We start from the raw sequence: 20,208 nt of genomic DNA on the forward strand, positions 1-20,208 counted from the left end.
TGTTGGCTGCTCCCCACGGAGTAGGTGATTTTAAGTTTTATTATCCTTGTAGGGAAATTTGATCTTCACAATGTATTGAAATTCACACAAACTCTGGAAGCCATATTCACGATGACCTGTGGTTTTCATACTGAAATATGTACTACACTTTACCACTTCTGACATTATTGGATTTAGATTAAAAAATAATTTAAGACATTTTCAAAAATTTCTCCTTTACAAGTTCAGCAAAACCTATACACGCATATCAGCACTGTCATATATACTATCATTCAAAAGTTTGCAGTCAGTAAGGTTTTCTAATGTTTTTGAAAGAAAGCTCTTATGCTCAACAAGGCTGCATTTATTTAATCTAAAATAGTAAAAACAGTAATATTGTAAAAGATTACAATTTAAAATAACTTTATATTTTGATTTATTTTAATTTAATTTATTTTATTTTTTAATTTATATTACAAAGTTGAATTTTTTATCATTATTATTCCAGTCTTTAGTGTCACATGATCCTTCAGAAATCATCCTAATATGCCGATTTGGTGCTCAACAAACATTTTTTAACAATTATCATTGTTCAAAACAGCTGTGCTGCTTAATAATTTGTGTAAACCATGATACATATTTTTTTTTCAGGATTCTTTAATTAGAACGTTTAAAATCATGTATAACAATTTATAATTGAAAACGCCAATAATCTCTTCCATTGGATGATGGAACAGTCATGGATACTCCTTCTTGATGTGTTTCTTTTGCTGTGTTTGTCAGTATTGATTGTGCTGGAATCCTGAAGTTAAGGAACTCAGACATCGAGCTGAGAAAAGGAGAGACTGATATTGGACGGAAAAACACTCGGGTCCGCGTGGTGTTCCGGGTTCACATCCCACAACCCAATGGAAAAGTGGTCTCACTGCAGGCTGCATCAATTCCAGTGGAGTGCTGTAGGTTTTATTTATACACATAGAAAAAATATATATATTTAAGAAAGTATTCTCTCTGTAAAATTCTTATCTGTATTTGTGATTAAACAGCCCAGCGCTCAGCACAGGAGTTACCTCAGGTCGAGAAGGCCAGTATTAGCAGCTTCCCAGTGAGTGGAGGAGAGGAAATGGTCATCACGGGCTCCAACTTCTTCCCTGAGTCGAAAGTCATTTTTCTGGAGAAAGGTCCTGGTAAGAATCCTCCTACCAATTGGGGTTCTAGTGCTAAGATGGGAGTTTTAGTCACTTTTTTCTTTTTCATCGTGTTTTGCTTATTATATGGCTGTCAGGAACACTTGATCAGTCATTTTTATTTAATATTTTTAATTAATTAATTAATTAAAAAAAAATGCATTTCCTTATATTCCCTTATATATTAATCAGAATCGATTTGCATAGTTACATAGCCATGGCAGTTTCATATCTTTCAAAACTCTTTCTTCTTACTCACTTCATACATAATTTAAAGTCAAGTCAATATTTCATACCAATTTATTTATTTATTTGGTAAGTAGCTGTGTACTGTGTAGCTGAATAATGTTCAGTCAGCAGTTCATTATATCAAAATTAACCCCTTTTAGAGGGATATTAGATCCCTCCACTTAGTATCATTACTTTAATTTGGCTAGTACTAATTCCTTTTAGCAGGTTGCTGCAAGCTCTGCAAGTACAGCTGAGTATGCAGTATAAATGTCTTCATCATTCACTGTGAGCAAATATTGCCTCCTCACCTGTCTTATCCTCAAGGGTCACAGTTATACCTGCACTAAATCTCTGATTATGATCTCTGATAGTGAGGCTAAACCAGCCTTATTGTTAAAAATAACAAGATCAGGTTGTTTATAGTTAAAGTATGTCTGGCTTTGGGAAACTGGAGCGATTGGTAAAATGTGAGGGAGTGTCAGTTTCTCACTTCTCATTTGAGAGCGGAATTTTATTGTCGCTCGTCAAACCAGAGAGATTTATCTTCACTTTATCAGCATCTTGACCTCCCACGATTTCCCTTCTCCTCTGGGGACATTGTGTGTGTGTGTGTGTGTGTCTGTATATGTGTTAGTGCTGTTCAGCATGAACACAACACACCTACACACACAAACAGCACTGCACTCAAGCAAGTGTTCACTCCGTACACGCATATAGACATAAACACAAATGCACTCTGCACACACCTACATCCTCAGCCCATAAACACACACACAAAGAGGTGCAAGAGCATTGTGCACACAAACACATACCTTAATTACTTTATGCTTATAAACTTGCCTGTTTTTCCCTTCTTTCTGCCTCTCTGTTCACCCACACACATGGAGGCTATATTTATGGTTGATGGCATAGTGGCATGTCTCTGATGTTCTGGAGCTCACCTGTAGTCCTCAGCATCTGCTGTAAGGATGATTCAGAGGTCAGCATGGTTGCTCCAGCTGCAGGCAACTAATAGCTGACTGTGTGTGCCAGACAAACTTTGTGTCTTGTACTATAAGGATCTATTTGTTTCCTGAACTATTTATTGATTACACCGCGTTCCAAATTATTATGCAAGTGACATAATAACGTAATATCGTAATATTTCAGTAGAATAAACATTCAGATTTTAGTTTTTCTAAGAATTTTTTATTTTTTTATTTATCCATGTCTTTTTAGATAACTGGTATCAATCTTAGACAAAATAATTTGCCAGATCTATGGAAACCCTACTTAGAGGTTGTTCCACATTATTAAGCAAGTCACAGTTCTCATGCAATATGGAGAGGAAGAAAGATCTTTCTGAAGATGAAAAGCATGAAATAGTGCAATGTTGTGAAAAAGGCATGAAAACAATGAATATTGTGTGAAAACTGAATGGAGATTATCAAATTATCATAAGATTTGAGAGTGATTTAGAGCACAGCAGAACTTGGTCAGATAAAGGCTTATTAATGAAAGTTCCTGTCAAAAAAATGTATTGTATTAAAAGGGCAGCTATAAAAAAAGCCAGTGTTGAGCAGCAAACAGGTATTTGAAGCTGCTGGTGTCTCTGGAGTCTCAAGAATCTCTCCATGCAGGCTGGCAGTTGTGCGTAAAAATGCATTTTAGACACCACAAACCAAACCTAACAAAGAGAAACATTTACAGTGGGTTTAGAAATACATTTTCAAACAGTTTTATTGCTGTGGTGTTTTTTTTTTTTTTTTTTTTTTTCAGCATGGGATAGTGCATAGTGCATTGTGTTTCAGAAGGCACTATCCTCCTTTTTATACCATAGCTGAAAATGGCCAGTTATGAACTCCACATATCTTGCAAAAGTCATTTTAATACCCTCCAGCTCACTTCCCAATATTCCAGCACAAATCATCACCCGCCAGCTCCTTGCTGACGTCACAGTCTTGTTGGAACGTGGTGGTGAACAGTTATTCACCAACCATCCAGAAATCCATCCATTTAGACCATCCATTGTAGTACGGCATTAGTCAGTGTATCAAACTATTTAAAAATGAGTCTTCATGTATTTCTAAACCCACTGTAAATGTTTCTCTTTGTGAGCTTTGGTTTGGAGTGGCTGAAATGCATCTTTACGCACAACTGCCAGCCTGCATGGAGAGATTCTTGAGACTCCAGAGACACCAGCAGCTTCAAATACCTGTTTGCTGCTCAACACTGGCTTTTTTATAGATGCACTTTTAATTCAATTAATTTTTTTGACAGGAACTTTCATTAATAAGCCTTTATCTGAGTTCTGCTGTGCTCTAAATCACTCACAAATCTTATGATAATTTGATAATCTCCATTCAGTTTCACACAATATTAGTTGTTTTCATGCCTTTTGCACAACATTGCACCATTTCATGCTTTTCATCTTCAGAAAGATCTTTCTTCCTCTCCATATTGCATGAGAACTGTGACTTGCTTAATAATGTGGAACAACCTCTAAGTAGGGTTTCCATAGACCTGGCAAATTATTTTGTCTAAGATTGATACAAGTTATCTAAAAAGACATGGAGAAATAAACAACAAACACATTTTCTTAGAAAAACTAAAATCTACTGAAATCTTACTGATATGTCACTTGCATAATAATTTGGAATATGGTGTACACTAAAGCCCGTCTATACAGTACAATGCATTTTAAACATATTCTTGCATTGTGTGTATGATAATGTGTATAATAATACACATTATAATGCATTATATTGTTTCATAAGTACAACTAAAGCTGCACATTTAAAATGCTTACCTATATATTGTTACACCTTTAGTGTAATACATATATATAGTGTTACAATGCCATCTGTACACAATTAAACCACTTTAGTTTTTTTTGTAAGGCTTCAGTCAGCTATTAATCAGCTACCTAATTTGATCAATTAATCTGCATTTATTAATTAATTTACTTAAACCAGCCATTTTGTTTCATTTAATTGACTAGTTTTAATACACCATAACAGAGGTAATCAAATGTCTTGCTAAGAAGAGACAAAAATCAAACTTGATCGAGGGCCGTGGGATGAAAGCAAAAACTACATTATATCCAACTATATTATTATTATTATTATTATTATTATTATTATTATTAATAATAATAATAATAATAATAATAATAATAATAGGTACAATTATCTTATTTTACAAATATTTCAATGCAAAAATAAATATTAAAACAAAAAGATAAATTACAAATGAAGATATATTTCAATGCCATGGTTTTTTTCTCTCTCACATTTTTCTACTCTCTTGTGACATGGCATGGAGGGCCAAATCAAAGGTCATCACGGGCCAGCTTCGGCTTTAAAGTTTTAAGCATGAAAATCTAACACATCTAATCACACAATGCACTGCTTTGGTGGCTTTATTTCTGTGGCATTTGGAAATCAGTGGTTATTGTTTTTCCACATTAACTACAATGCTGATGGAAAAACAAAAAATAAAAAATATGCTTTTTTCAGGCCCTGAAATATTTGTCAATATGATGGTAATTTGATGGTATTTCTATATATGGCAGAAAATCTATAATGTGGTTTTATCTAATATAGTATATTAGTAAATATTTGTTAATTAAATTAAATAAATGTTTTTTTATTAAAATGACACCTTGTGTATTAAGGATATCTTTATAATGTCGGATCCAGTAGCGACGTGGGCAGCTCTCTGACATGTAGTCCTGTTGCGTTTCAGGCGACCTGAGTCCCGCTTGTAGACATTTCCTGATTCTGTCCCCAACCCTCCCACTTCGTTTCCTGTCAGATCTCTGTATTGTCCTATCGCAATGAAGGCAAAACCACCAAAAATAATTATTTTAAAAAAGAAGAAAAAATAATTTTTTAAAGTTTTACCACAAATTGTCCATTTGTTTTTGAAACTTATTGAAATGTAGTGTGAACAATGCCATGAAATGCATTCGGGGTCAGGTGAACCTGAAACCTTCCTAATTATTCATGGCTTCCTAAGGACTGATTAGTCACCTAGTCATTCAAGCAACCCACTGAGTAGTCAGTTTTGAACATATTTAGTTTTGAATATTGCTAGTTACATCTACCTGACTATAGCTCAGTTGTTGTAGGTTACTCTTTCTCTCCCATTTGACACACAGGACTGCCATGTGTCCATCAGTCTGAAGCCTCAGCTTTCAGTCACTGTGCTTTCAAGAGGCTTTATTAGACTTAGTATTTTTGGGGTTAGACTGTGTCATGAGCCCCAGCAGCACTCTGTCTGTATGGATTTTTGTTCAAATATAGACCTTTTACACACTCATCGGAGCCCTCAGAGACAGTCTGTCATCTCAAGCAGACAGCATCTCTTTTTACTTCCATATTTATTTATTACTCTATTACTCTTCATAACTAGCATGGTAGAAAATAAATTTTTCCTTTACTCTTTCCAGCATCACTTGTGTGCTCTTTTTGAAATTCTTCGATAAGCAACATTTTTCTTTCTTTCTCTCTCTTGCTGTTGCTCATTTTTTCCGTCGCTTATGGAGACACTCGTTTGTAAATAATGAAATGCAAGTTAGGACCAGCCTCAGATGAAGGCAATGAATGAAAGGCATTCTGGGAATACGAGTCTTGGCCTGCCTTGAGTGTGTGTCTATGTGTGTGTTTCTAGTTTGAGACAATGACACACTGACTCACTCCATAGTTTACACATAAACACACAGGGCTGTTCTAACCCAACAAACTGACTCAGAGAGGCACCTTTTGGAACTTACCTTTCCTCTAATTGGCTCCCTGTGAACCCATGCTTTTGTTGCATTGTATAAAAATGGAAAATCCTGAGATGCTTAAACAAGTAGGGTGGAAATTTAGCTCTCACATCTGGCCTTGAGCAGCTCCTGGGGAAAAGTTAATATCTTTTTGAGCAGGAGCTCATCACTCAGCAATGTCTGTGCAATTTGCAAGGATGTGTTCTGCAGTTGTGTTTGAAATCGAGTAGGTTGTTAAAGGTGCACTCAGTAATGTGACACTGGTCTTGGACTTTATACTGACCTGGCAGCATCACATAAACTGTTGGTTAATGATGTCTAATACTGATGCCCTATTTAGTTACTGATGTCTAATACTGATGTCCTATTAAAGATATATTCAACAAGTGATAGAATATTAGTAGTATTGGGCTAGTCATGTTTTCTTAAAGGGATAGTTCACCCAAAAATGAAAATTTGATGTTTAACTGCTTACCCCCAGGGCAGATGTAAGTGACTTTTTTTCTTCAGTAGAACACAAATTATGATTTTTGACTCCAACCGTTGCAGCCTGTCAGTCAAATAATGCATGTCAATGTCAACAAAATCTATGAGAGTAAAAAAAAGCATGCACAGACAAATCCCAATTAAACCCTGCGGCTCGTGACGACACATTGATGTGCTGAGACATGAAACGATCGAGAAACTGAACAGTATTTATATCATTTCTTTACCTCTTAATACACCATGTTCAGCTGCTTTGAGCACGCACATGGCATCCGGTGCGTGAGGTGTGTACGCGCTCTGGCATAGTTTAAACATGGTGCCTGTAGTACAACAGTTGTTATACAAATGGAAGTAAACCACTAAAAAACATGGTTTTATTACATCAAAACTTTTACATCAAAAATTTTATTTTGTTACTTTTCATAAGGGCAGCTTTACAAATTAAAAGGACACATACAAAGATCTTGTTCACATACCTCAGTCGTATGTGATCCTCTCCTGCGTGTGTAAAATCATCAGGGGAAAAATTATCGCTGCAGACCCTCAACAACTTTACTACGTTAATAGGTGTGTTGATATCCAGTCGAAAAGCAATCAACCATAACTTCAGGCGAGCAGGCTCAGAAGTTGGGAATACATGGAAAATCACCACTCCCAAATGAGTTCGCATGACATAATGTAATCTTTTAGTTTTATGTCGGTTTGAACAATCCGGATAAACGCAAGTAAGTACCATTTTGATTAGCTGTCGTACCTACAATGTTTGTGCACTGTGTGAGTGATGTATACGTGTGAGAGATCACTTCCGTTGCTTGCGTAAACTACGCCAGAGTGCGTACACAACTCGCGCACCGGATGCCGTGCGCACGCTCAAGGCAGTTGGACAAAGTGGTGTATTAGAGGTAAAAAATGATAAATACTGTTCAGTTTCTCACACAAACTGATCGTTTCGTGTCTTAGGACATCAATGTGTCGTCACGAGCCGCAGGGTTTAATTTGGATTGGTCTGTGCATGCTTTTTTTTTTTTTTTTAGCTCTCGTAGATTTTGTTACCATTGACATGCATTATACGACTGACAGACTGCAGATTTGTTATCTAATGTGTGTACATCATTTTAACTTTTAAAAAGAAAACATTTTTAAAATGTATTATTCATTTTTTGTGTGTAAAACTTTTTAATGAGAACTACTCTGTGCACCCTTAAAATAATCGAGGATAGAGTGAAGTTTTTACTTAATTTTTTATATTATTGCCACACATAGATAAAGTATTATAAGAGTAGTATTAGTATTATAGTAATAGTAAAAGTATTTTTAAGACTGAGACTTTTTGAGACTGTAATAGAAAAACTGTGTTGTTGCTTTAATAGTAACCCATACTGAATCTATAAGCAAAATGTTGTCTAACATTTTGATAAGAGTTGACTGAGTCTGGAATACATAAAATTATATCCACAATTCACTCCAAAATGTAGGGAGAAGTCTTTTTGTGGACTGGCACGGAGCCGTGCATCTGAGAGACATTCGTCCCCGGGGGCCACTCTAGCAGTAGGGGACAAAGGAGGACATATGAGAGGAAGGGAACTGATAATTTTAGGTCTAATTTTGACAGATTGTATCTAATCTAATTGAATGACTATTGGATCTACAGTAATTAGATGTGTAGTTTCTAACTGAGTAGCCCATGTGGTGGTTCTGAGACTTTGTAACTTATCTTCGATTTGCTGAATGGCTAGAAATATAGAGGAGTTAACAGATGATTCATGTTTTTTAATTACCTTGACAACCACAGAACTGGATAGCAGAAGTTGTACTTACTACTGCCCTCTTATTCAGGAATAAAAAGAAACTTAAAAGGGTAGTTCACCCTATCCTTTTGTAACAAATATGATAATCAACAAAAATCTACTTTTTTATTTTATTTATTTTTTCCTCTATTTTAAATAAAGGTTCAATAAACTGTTGATTTTATATATTATATATATATTATTATAATTTTATATGTCAGGCTTTACAGGCTTTTCCCCCATATAGTCCTCAAAGATTATTCATTTGTTTTGGTTACAGTGAGATAATATAAATGGCAGATAAGGAATATTAAGTTCATTTAAGTGTTTACTATGGAAAAAAAAAGTTAACCAAAAAAGTTTTTATAATTTAATGATTCAGGAAATTGTAAGTGAAGAGTTACATTAAACATCTGTTTCAATTCATGTTAGTTTCCGCTTGCCAGCAGGACATTTAATTCCACATAATGACACACAAAGGTTTTGTATGATTTTGCCAGAATTTATTTTTCACAAGTTTGTTTATCATACTAGTAATAACAGAACTGAGCTGTATTTCTGAGCTGAAGAATTAGGACAGCATGCGTTCTTGTGTGTGTTCTTGTCTGGTTCGAACTTGCCCTCATGTGGGGCCCTCTCTGGTGTCCGGTGAATGTCAACATGTGCTGCTGTACTACTACTGCTGAAATTACAGGCGTCCAAGGTCATTCTCATATTAACAAAATGCCTCTTGACACAGAAGGGAGTTGAGACTCTACACAGTAACCTTGTGTAAACAGCAGTCTCTGGAGTGTCATGCACCAGGTGATTATGAAACTGCTCACAGCGGTATCTTCAGTTTGATATCAGTCCTCAAACCGTGCCCACTACATAACCCTTTTGAAAGTTTTCCCCCAATATTCCCACATTGTTAGACATTAATTTTAGACATTCTTGGGAGTATACTGCTGTTTGACCCATGTTAGACTCATGTCAAGCACAAACTTCAAAGCTGGAAATGTGTTTAAGAGTGTAAATCAGATCTGCTGTTTTTGCAGTTTATGTAATTTATGATCCATGGAGTGACTGATCCAGGATCAGTCTTAACCGGTTGGCTCTGGTCCTTTGGCTTTTATTTTGTGTCTGCAAGACGTCTGCGCAGTTGATTAGCTTCATGTCAAAGGAAAAATTAGATGACAGCATGTTTCCGAGAGATCCTGTGCCTCTCCATGGGCAGCATGTGGAGGCGTTGTGCAATGAATACATTAATTCCACGCGTCTTGCCATGGTTCAACAATAAATAAAGTTATTCCACACATCTCTCTAAGACTCTAATGACATTATAAATGACATCATTACCTGTTAGGGGCTTAAGAGTCTTCTCTGTTCCTCTCAGCAAAGGGCAAACAGAGTGAGACTGATCTGATTTTAGTATCCCACTGTGAAGAACTCACTCTGCTAACAAAGCTCCAGCCTTTCTAGCCCTATTTCTTGGTAGTGTTTAATATAACATTTTGTTTTTGTGGTCAGGTCATTGTTATACGCAGTCCCTGCATAGAGCTGACATTTTGATCTATTCGAGAAATTGAGCCTCTTTTTTTTTTTTTTGTGGAAAAAGGCATATCGTTTGCATGCAAATTCAATTAATCATTTTATCATTCTAAAGGTGAAGCACAATTTTTCGATGCAGGAGCACCTGTAGAAACACGCAGCAGTAAAGCTCCCCATTGCTGATTAGCAATTTGTAACCTAGAAGTTTCAGCGGACATGATGGTTGTGGCAGTAATGACGAGAGGGTCAAGTTACCTACATTTGAGGGGCAAATATTGGAACACAGAGTTCAGTTAAGGTCATTGAAGCCGGCCTAATATGTTGTTCTCATGTATGCAGCTAATGCTTTTTTTTCTTCAGATGGAAGACCGCAGTGGGAGGTGGAGGCTAAGATCATCAGAGAGAAGAGTCAAGGAGTAAGTGAATGCTTTTCTTTTTACACGACTTAATAAATATTTGCCAACAAAAGCTCAGACATAAATATGTCAACATAGCATTTTTTAGTCTTTTCTTCTTTAACAGAACTTAAAGCTGAAATTCCCATCAGTCCTCTGAATGATTAACATATGATAGATTTTAGGACATTGTAGTATGTTTTGACTATAGTTAGCTTGCCTTTATTGTCATTGTATGTAACATACAATGAAATTTGATCTCTCGTCCACATTCCACACCCACGCACATAAAAAAATAATAAATAAGTATATATAATAATATGGTAGAAAAATGTAAATCCTAAATAACAGATTAAAGTATCTTGTGCATGTTATTGCAGTAATATGGCATTGCACATCCTTTCAAAATTGTTAAAGTAGCTGTGGAGGAATAGAGGCAGGGGAGAGGTAGTTCAGTTCAAAGATGGCTGTTGGGTCAAAACTGTTTACGAATCTGGAAATGCGAGTCTTTAGAGCTATGTTTGAACTTTGTATTCTTCTGTTGAACAACTTTGAGAGGTTTGCCTCCGACATCCATGATGTGTTGTTTAGTAAAGTTATGTTTCATGTCTCCATCTATAGTCAAACATTGTGGTGGAGGTGCCTCCTTATCACAGTAAGACGGTCACTTCAGCAGTGCAGGTGCAGTTCTATGTGTGCAATGGCAAGCGGAAAAGGAGCCAGTCACACCGCTTTACCTATCTGCCAGGTTTGTATTCGACAGTACGTTCCACATTACAGCACTAATTATGGCTGAGAATATTACTCAACTATTTTTTGCTCTTAACTAAGCAATGTCATGTACTTTTATGACCTCATATAAATTGATATATACTACCATGTAGTTAGAGGTAAAATTTGTGGTAAGATATTTTTTTTTTATGTTTTTTAAAGACATCTCTTATGCTCACCAAGGCTGCATATATTTGATCAAATGTAAAGAAAAAAAACAGTATTAATGTGAATATATATTTACATATATATATATATATATATATATATATATATATATATATATACAGTTATTTAAAGTATCAGTTTTCTATTTTAATATATTCGATTTTATCTTTAAGTTTAAAATGTCTTCCAACACTTTTTTTTTTTTTAGGATTCTTGATGACTAGAAATTTCAAAAGAACAGCATTTATTTGAAATAGAAATCTTTTATACCAAAGTAAAAATCTTTATTGTCATTAATGGTCAAATTAATGTATTTTCAAAAAATCAATAAAACTATTAATTAAACAAAATCAATAAATACTTCATAGGTCCTGAGTGCACAGGTTCAGGTTGTATTTTACTCAGTACAGCTCTGTTAAAGATAAGCTCAATATGTTTTTGTAATTGTGGTTACATTTTACAGTTAAAAAAAAGGCCAAAATAATATTAATTAATAACTGATACATCACAGTATAAACAAGAAAATACAATATAAAATATATTGAATCTTGTAATGTATTATGGAATTTTATGACAAATACGATAATGTAATGTAATGTCCACATTACATCAAGAATTGGATTGTGTCTGAGTCTGGCCTTGCAAAACAGTTTTCTTGCTAACTTCACTTAACAGTAACAAGAATGGCACACATGTGGGTTTTCACAACAGAGTCACCCGTTTGATCATGCCAGCGTTCCTCTGCACTGTGCACCAGTGTGGTTAGGGATGAGGTTGTTCCAGTAACAGTTGAGCACCTGGTAACCGCTCATGTAAAACACCATAAAGAAAGAATCAGCATGATTTACATGTGGCAAGAGCCATGCAAATTTATTATTTATTATTATTACTCAAGAACTGGACCCCTTCACTGTCTTTGTCTTTCTGTCTTTCTCACTCTCATTAAATTCTCTCATTCTGTTTCCATCTCCTGTTGGCTTCATCTATCTTAAGAGTCATGATCTGGAGAATTGCTTTGCGTTTTGAAAAATTTTCAAGCTTGAGCTTGATGAATCATAAGCTTGATGATTCACATGACAATAATAATGTGTCTCACGTTTAGTTTACATGCATTACATTAGCACAATTATTAGCTCTGCTTTTGAAATTGATATTCATACATATGTTGGATAGACCAGCATCCAGGGTGCAGTAAAAGGTTGCCTCTAATTATGGCTTATAGAGTTTCTAATAAAGTGTAATCGTGTGTGGTTCTCATAGCAATAAGCTGGTTTGGTATTAATTTCCCAAAGTGAGTCAAACTGAAAAACAGCGTTGGCGTAATTGAATCACACGTGAGCAACTTTTTTCTGTCTCTATCTCTGAGTTGCATGCTAACCTGTAGAAGAGATCGAGAAAGAAAAAGAGAGGGAGAGTGAGAGAGCGAGATAGGCCCAGCCTACCGCCCACCCTCTCCGCTCCACAAAGCACCCACTCAAATTAGGGTTTCCTGTTTTCCACACTAACCCGTTTCAGCCAATCACATGACAGCACAAGCAGCCAATATTATGAACAGGCCACGGCGACTGTGGTTGCCATGGCATCAGCCCACTGAGAAAGTGGCATGGCAGGGGGAAGGGCTGAGGAGCTGTGTTGTTAGAGTAGAGCCAGACTTTTCATGGGTAATGAATAAGACGTCTGATGTGATGTGATGAGCAGAGAACTTAATCCAGAATTAAACTATATGCAGTGTGAATGCTGTTAAGCCTGCGAGGAAGTAGTTTGTAATCCACCTAATTGATTGTCTCAGGCTTCTTTGTTTGTCACAGACAAATCCACCAGCTTTGGTCTAAAATGCACCTGGAACGAATGCTATTAGCTGTATTAATAAACTGAAACTAAACTTTTTTTTTTTTTCAAGTGCATTGTGTATACACAATGAGTAACACCAGACTCAAATGCATTCACACTCTCTCCCACACATGGTCGCCACTTGCACTTCATATAAGGAAACTACAGTTTTACCACAGTAATGGCCTTGCAGCAGCGTATGGGCTGTGAACTGGATTTTGATTCCCATTTGGAGCTATGCTGGAGGGCAGACAGCATTCTTCAGTTCCCAAATTCAGCATTGGTTTACATGGCACTCAAGCAGGCAACATATGTTCTCTCAAAGTCCACAGCAAGTAAAAATATCCCCCACTCATACGGGCCAGGGAAATGGCAGATCGGGAAATGGGTTACTGAACACTATGTGTTACTATTACTCATTGTGTGCACATTTAGGAGTGGAGAAGTAAGTTTGATGGAAGTATTGGCTCGTAATGAAATATGTGCAATTTTTATACTGAGCATAATTCTTGAACATATGTTAGCCATATAATTTTGCTGTCAGATTTATTGGAGATGGGAAATGAGACAAGAGTTCATTAGTGCTGTGAATCTATTAAACTTTAAAAGAAATTTCCAGACCAGGATGGTTAATCAGTTTGATATGCTAATGTAATGGCATCATGAGATCTCAATAACACTCAATATGATCACATTAAAAGTATAAATAAAAATAATTGAAGGTGTATTGGTAATATTACTTAAAAAGTACCAAATGAAACGGATAATTACAGTTCAGGCTAATTCAGTTACATTTTTTAGCTAATGAGATTTCAAATAAGAAGATTATAAAGTAACGTTTTTTTCTCTTCCTTTTTTACCCATATATTTCTCTCTCTCTCTCTCTCTCTCTCTCTCTCTCTCCATCCTTCCAGTCCTGGTCAAGCAAGAACATAGGGATGATCTGGACTCCCCTGCCGTGCCGCCCATGTCTATGCCTCTGGTCCATGCTGCCAGTTTGGTCTGCGCTCAGCCGCTGTCCTCCCCAGAGCACTCCCACCCACCAGACGGCCTTCTGTCTAGCTCCCCACGTGGCCTGGCTGCAGGCCTGCACCCACTCCAGGCCCCCTGCGCCCCAATGGGCTCCCCAACTCTTCCCCACCTGCCCCACCTTCAGGCTCAAGGGCTGAATGCACCTCCCGAATGCCAGATGCCCTTCCACCCAGGCCCTGCTGCCACTGCCAGGCCGTCTTACCCACCAATACAGCACAACATGCCTTTCAACGGTCAGCACAGTCTTCCTATGACTGTGGGCTCCCCACAGGCCTATGAGCGGATGCCTTTCCAGTCCGATCCGGCCGGGTGTCACACCCTGGGTTTGGGGATGGTGTACGGCCCAGCTTCTTCAACACCCACCTCTGGAATGCCGCCGGGGCCTGGCTCCAGCCCCAGCCATGCAGCCTGTACAGGTAGCAACCAGGTAATGGCCCACTCAGCCCCTCACCATCACTCTCTAGGCTATCACTGCCCCACTCCAGGGCAGGTCCCATCACCCACCCACACGCTGGGACAGCCAGTCCCACAGCTGCAGCGTCCACTGGTCTACCATCCAGCCGGGCAGCGGTCTGCCTCCTGCCCCACACCCTCCACTGCTCCTGCTCGTATGGTACCATCTCCCCACTCTGGGCCCTCGTCCCCCCAGCTCCATTCCCTCCCCTACCATTCGCCTACTTCCCCATCTCCTACATCCAGCAGCCCCTTGGGGCCCATGACACTCTCTGGACAGCCTTCCCCACAGGCTAGCAGCCCTGTTTTGGCTGGGTTGTCCACTTCAGGTCCTTTGGTGCACCCCCTGAACCAACAGGAAGAGAGGCTGAACATCAAACAGGAGCCAGAGGATAGAGAGCCCACTTTCCGTACCATTGGCTTGCAGGACATTACGCTTGATGATGGTGAGTCTTTGCATTTTGTTAAACAGTGTCTTTTCATCTTATGACACTTGATAGGATTTGAATGTACATGGTCCCTTTCACATTTAGCCTCAGTGGCCACCGCAACTTCCGGTGCAGCGCAGTGTATGGAAATTGTAAGAAAATTAAGCACAAATATTGAGATATGATCACATTTATGCTAAAGATATTTAAAGCTTCTGGAACTCTTTACCAAAATGTTGTTTTAATATAATATAAAATGTTTGGTCACAGTTAAAAATATATGTATTAAATTATATTATAATATAATTTGTTGTGATTGACATGTATTAAAATTATAACAGAAAGAGTTCGCTGCTAACACAGTTTGCTAGGGGAGAATACAATACTGGAAGATTTTGCCGCTCTGAGAGTTTGGTGGTAATATGAAGACAGTTTCCATTGACTCCAGGTTGAATTTGGTTTAGCTATGATGACCAAAACTACAATGCATGAATCCCACCAGCCCTAAATTATAGTTTCTGTAGTACTCACTGACATTATAACCTTTTTATTATCTTTATTCATATATAATATTTATGGATATTAGAGAATGACAGGTACTTGCAGTAATGTAATCAGTGTGAATAGTACATTAAGGGGGAATCTGTGCAGTAGAAGCTTATTCATAACAGGAACTAGTAGAGCAAGAACATTAGAATATTATAAATAAACAAGTTAATGCTTCATTTACTAAAAAGTGAATTTGCATGCACAAGTTGCCTGAGGCATTAGAGTGGTTGGCAGGTCCCAGATTTTAAGAGTATCATGACATAGGGCGGATTCATTACGCTTGGTAATCCTTCTTAGCAGAACTGTGAGACCTAACGTTAGTAGTGTGGGGGAGGGAAACGGAGAGGCTGTGTTTGGAGTCGCTTACTACCTTATTACTCTCACTGTTTCTGCAGTGTATACTATAGTATTTCAAAAATCGTTTTTTCTTTCCGGACAAGTAAATGACCTGTTTATTTGTCCAAAGGACAAGCACATAACAAGGCTAAATGTTATTACAATGTAATGTACTCAATATGACCTTCCATTTTCGAAAAATATCTTAACTATACTTTGTGAAATATTATTGCAATTTAAAATAATTCTTTGATCAGTTCAAAAATGCAGCATGTCTTTGAAACAGAAACATTTTGTAACATTATAAATGTCTTAGCTGTCACTTGATCAATTTATTGTGTCCGTTCTGAATGAAGCTATTAATTTCTTGAAAACTTTTGTATGGTAGTGTATATAACCATATATATCTTTAAGCTAAGTTGTCATCAGTTAAAATTACATGCACATAATGAGGTAATGACAGCATGAACAGTGGCATACTACTAGTTAAAATGTTTGTTTTTGTGTTTTTAAAAATATTCAGTGTTTACTGTGCAGAGTACAGTAAGCCATTCCATAGTATTCCATTCTGGATGCAGCCAGAGCGAGAGAGCTTGTTTCTTAGCTTCCAGTGTTTGTGGATAGTTTTTGCTGACGGTGTGTTTATGTGAGAAGCACAGAAAACAGACCACAATGGATTCCTTATTCAAAGCCATTTACAACTGAAAATTTGTTTGCTGTGTGGGCTGTATTACACTGAACCTGGTGCATCTATCACAGTAGATTATTTTTTCATGGGTGACTGATGAGAGAGTTCAGGCTAATGCTGTTCATCAGCACAGATTCCAGCAATGAACATTTTTGTAAGACACTAGTGTGCTGATATACGATAGTATCCTGTATCAACAACAATCAGAGATGTTGCCGATGGCTGATGCCTTTGACGATATCAAGACGATAATTGGCTTGTTTTCCCATTAATGTATTAAGTTATTATTATTATTATAAGGCTAGTGTTATTATTAAATTAATATTAGGATCTACAGTTGATTTGCCTTTCCTTATTTCATAATGACATCATCACATAACCACATTTCCGACAACGATATGCACGTATGAGAATCGAGGACTTCTCAAAGTAAATATTTTTACGCTACAAAACTGCATCCCACATCAAAAAAGAATTGCAAGGTGATCTATTCACAAATTGTCAAGAGTGCTTGTTATAAAAGTGACACATCATTCCTGTACAGTTGTTGTTTAAGCAAATGCAAAAATGGCATTGTTTTGTTTTGTGTCCATAGCACATTAACATTTTAATGATACTAATAACAATACAATTACAGATTAATAATAATAATAATAATAATAATAATGTTATTACTAAAATTATATAGGCCTAACAAAAGTCTTTAGGTCTGGTCACAGCACAGTAATCAGTCATCGATGAAAATTAAAAGCAGCTTCAAACAATGACTTTATAAAAAAAAAAAAAAAAAACTTGTTCAACAAGAAATATTGAATCTTTTTTATTTTTTCATTATCCTTAATGTATGTCCACAAGAGAAAAGTAAAGCCAATAAATGAAGATAGTTGATATACCGTTATCAGCATTGAGGTAGATATAACTCTCGTTGTGTCTGAGAGAATGAATCCGCTGACAGTGTCAGATGCCAAAAGCTCAGTCAGTTTTTGCTTTCACTTTCAGGGAATAATTGACTGTGGTTGGAGAGTCCTTCACCAACATAACTCTTGTGCAAAGTTTGCAAGTTGCATGTGTGATATCCACGGGTTGTATATTTCTATGCGACGTGACACTTTTCTTCGTGACCAACTCCATATTAGCTCAAAAAATTATATAATTTTTTTTTTCTTTTCCCTCGCAATAATAAAACGAATTAAATAAATTGTAAATAAACAAGTCAATAAGTAAGTTAATGATCAAATAAGTAAATAAGTAAACAAACACCCACCCACCCCATGCCCCGCCAGCGATAATATCATGCATCAGCGATCGCACAGGCTGACGATATGATATGACTATGGTGCATATCACCCACCACTTTAAGATGCCATTCCTGGACCAGAATTCGATCATGGGGAGTTACTTCTGCTTTCTGCCAATCTTCAGTTACATATTCAAATGTGCAGTCAGACAGAGTTAATAAACAGCTTGAGTCACTCAAATTAGACGTGTGTGTGTGTGTGTGTGTGTGTGTGTGGGGTGAAGTGTGAGTCCAGAAGGATTCAGCATTTTTAATTAAAACCAACACACACACAATTCACACATTTGGCCAGCAGCATACTAATTCACAGATGTGCACAGTCTAATTTACCATTTCACATGCGTGTACTCATACACTCTCAATATTTCAAAATAGTCATGCTCAGCCACACAAGCTCACTGCCTACATGTTACTCACATATACTGTAACATTAGCCGTCCTCATGCATTCAGTGTGAAAGATGGGATGGAGTTGAGCCTTTTTAAAAGTGAAATTTTGAACTGATTCCACCAGGGACTGTATCCTCCCTAAAGCACACACTATAAATAGGGTCTGTGTCATTCTGACTGAAGCTCTTGAGTACCGTCGAGTTGTTAAGGAGGTCAGAAATGAACTGCAAATAGAACAGAACACAGCTCCTGACATAAACCTTCTTTCAAGTCAACATACAGCTTCCACTATTATTGGAATGTACAGCATGTTTTGCGAAAGCATTACGATAGGCCTATTTAATGAATAAACTGAAACTTTATAAACTCTCTTTAGAGAAATGCAAATAAAATCTCAAATGTCATTTATTTACCATATTCCATATATTATATATTTATTATGAAATATGTATCATGACATAATTATGATTATTGCATTTAAGTATAAACTCAACGTTTTAATTTTTCTCTTGAGTCTGTTCATAAGAGTCATGAATCACTCTTCATGGTTAACTGTAAGTGCTCTGCAGCTGGCTGAGAGTTTCACTAGATTTAAATGTAAGTTTATGTATCAGTCAGACTCTGCCGTTCTTAATCACACTTTCCTGGCACTTTTATGGCCCCAGATACTTCAGTTCCATTTGATGAATCACTTTTCAGCAGAATTTAGTGGCTGTCAGTTACAGTGCATTCTGGGAGTTGTGTGATTTCTGTGATCATTTAGTGTAAAACCTGGTGTTTATTTACAAATCGCACCGGCTTTCATTTCCAAAGCTGTTTTGATACTGGTTAAACCGGTTTTAATAGTGCTTACTAGCAGATTGTGGTAGGCGGGGATCCCATCTGATAGTCCGGTCCTATTGTTTTTATTCCAGGTCTACATGGAGCCAGTGCTACAACTTGGGTGGATTGAAGGTTATTTATATAGAAAGCTAATATGTAAGGGCTGGAACTGTTTGGAGTTTTTCATGGATAAATAAGAATCGTTCGTATGGTGCTGTGTGTTTGTGTGAACAGATGGCACAGGTGATGTCAAAGACTCTTTGCAGGTGGTGTTAGGGAGGGGCTACAGACAGACTGACAGATGGATGACAAAAAAACAGGGAATTGACACAAACGCGTACACTCTCAAACAGAAAGGTCATAAAATGAAATAGAATAAAAGAGATGTAAATGAGTTATTAAAAAAGTATTGTAATTTGAGCAGTCAACTATTAGTACCATTGCATTTATCTCTTAACATGATATACATGATTAAATGTAGACGGCTTATGTGCTGAGGGAGCCGTATGTGTGTGTGTTTGTTCGTGTAAGACGAGCATAAGGAATTGGGTGCCATATTTTCCCTGATGAGTTTGGATTGGTTCCCTCGTGCTGAACAGAAGGAGCTGTGTGTGTCAGTACTTACTATAGTCTTAGTCACTTCTCTTTTCTCTTGCCTCATCTCTTCTTTCCTCTCCTCTCTTTTTCATGTCAATTGTATTTAATTAATGTCCTCCCAGAGGTCTGTGTTTGAGATGTGTACGCAGGCGTGCGCTTGTGCTCCTTTGTTCTCGTGGATGTCTGTGTGCAGCTGCCACCCCGGCATGACTGCACTGATCTGGGTTAATAATAGGCAAAGGCCTGCTGTCTTCGGGTCCCGTATTCCTGACGTACTCTACACACACACAAACATGGTTTCTCAATAATATCTCAGTGTCAGCCTGTTCCACCAAGGGATGACAATTCATTTTACCATGTGGAATTTACTAAAGTAACAAATAATCAGTTTGTTTTGTTCGAACCGCTCCTTATAATGTATATCCTCATGTAATGTGCTGCCCTCATCCGTTACTTGTCTGTTTCCCTCTTTCCGTTTGTGGGTACGGAAACTTCATCATGCA

The 20,208-nt window shown here is 37.2% G+C and overlaps 1 protein-coding gene across 3 annotated transcripts in view; it reads left to right on the forward strand.

Moving 5' to 3' along the window:
• Positions 1 to 20,208, forward strand: part of nfatc3a (nuclear factor of activated T cells 3a) — a 79,956-nt gene that overhangs the window by 51,554 nt on the left and 8,194 nt on the right. For all 3 annotated transcript variants that reach the window (XM_067402320.1, XM_067402321.1, XM_067402322.1), the window contains 5 exons: positions 763 to 935; positions 1,026 to 1,166; positions 10,311 to 10,366; positions 10,967 to 11,093; positions 14,029 to 15,045. In XM_067402320.1, coding sequence (XP_067258421.1) covers positions 763 to 935; positions 1,026 to 1,166; positions 10,311 to 10,366; positions 10,967 to 11,093; positions 14,029 to 15,045 — 1,514 coding nt within the window. The remainder of the gene's footprint in view (positions 1 to 762; positions 936 to 1,025; positions 1,167 to 10,310; positions 10,367 to 10,966; positions 11,094 to 14,028; positions 15,046 to 20,208) is intronic.

Source organism: Chanodichthys erythropterus, chromosome 11 (genome assembly GCF_024489055.1).
Source record: "Chanodichthys erythropterus isolate Z2021 chromosome 11, ASM2448905v1, whole genome shotgun sequence".
In the NCBI taxonomy this organism is placed as follows: domain Eukaryota; kingdom Metazoa; phylum Chordata; class Actinopteri; order Cypriniformes; family Xenocyprididae; genus Chanodichthys; species Chanodichthys erythropterus.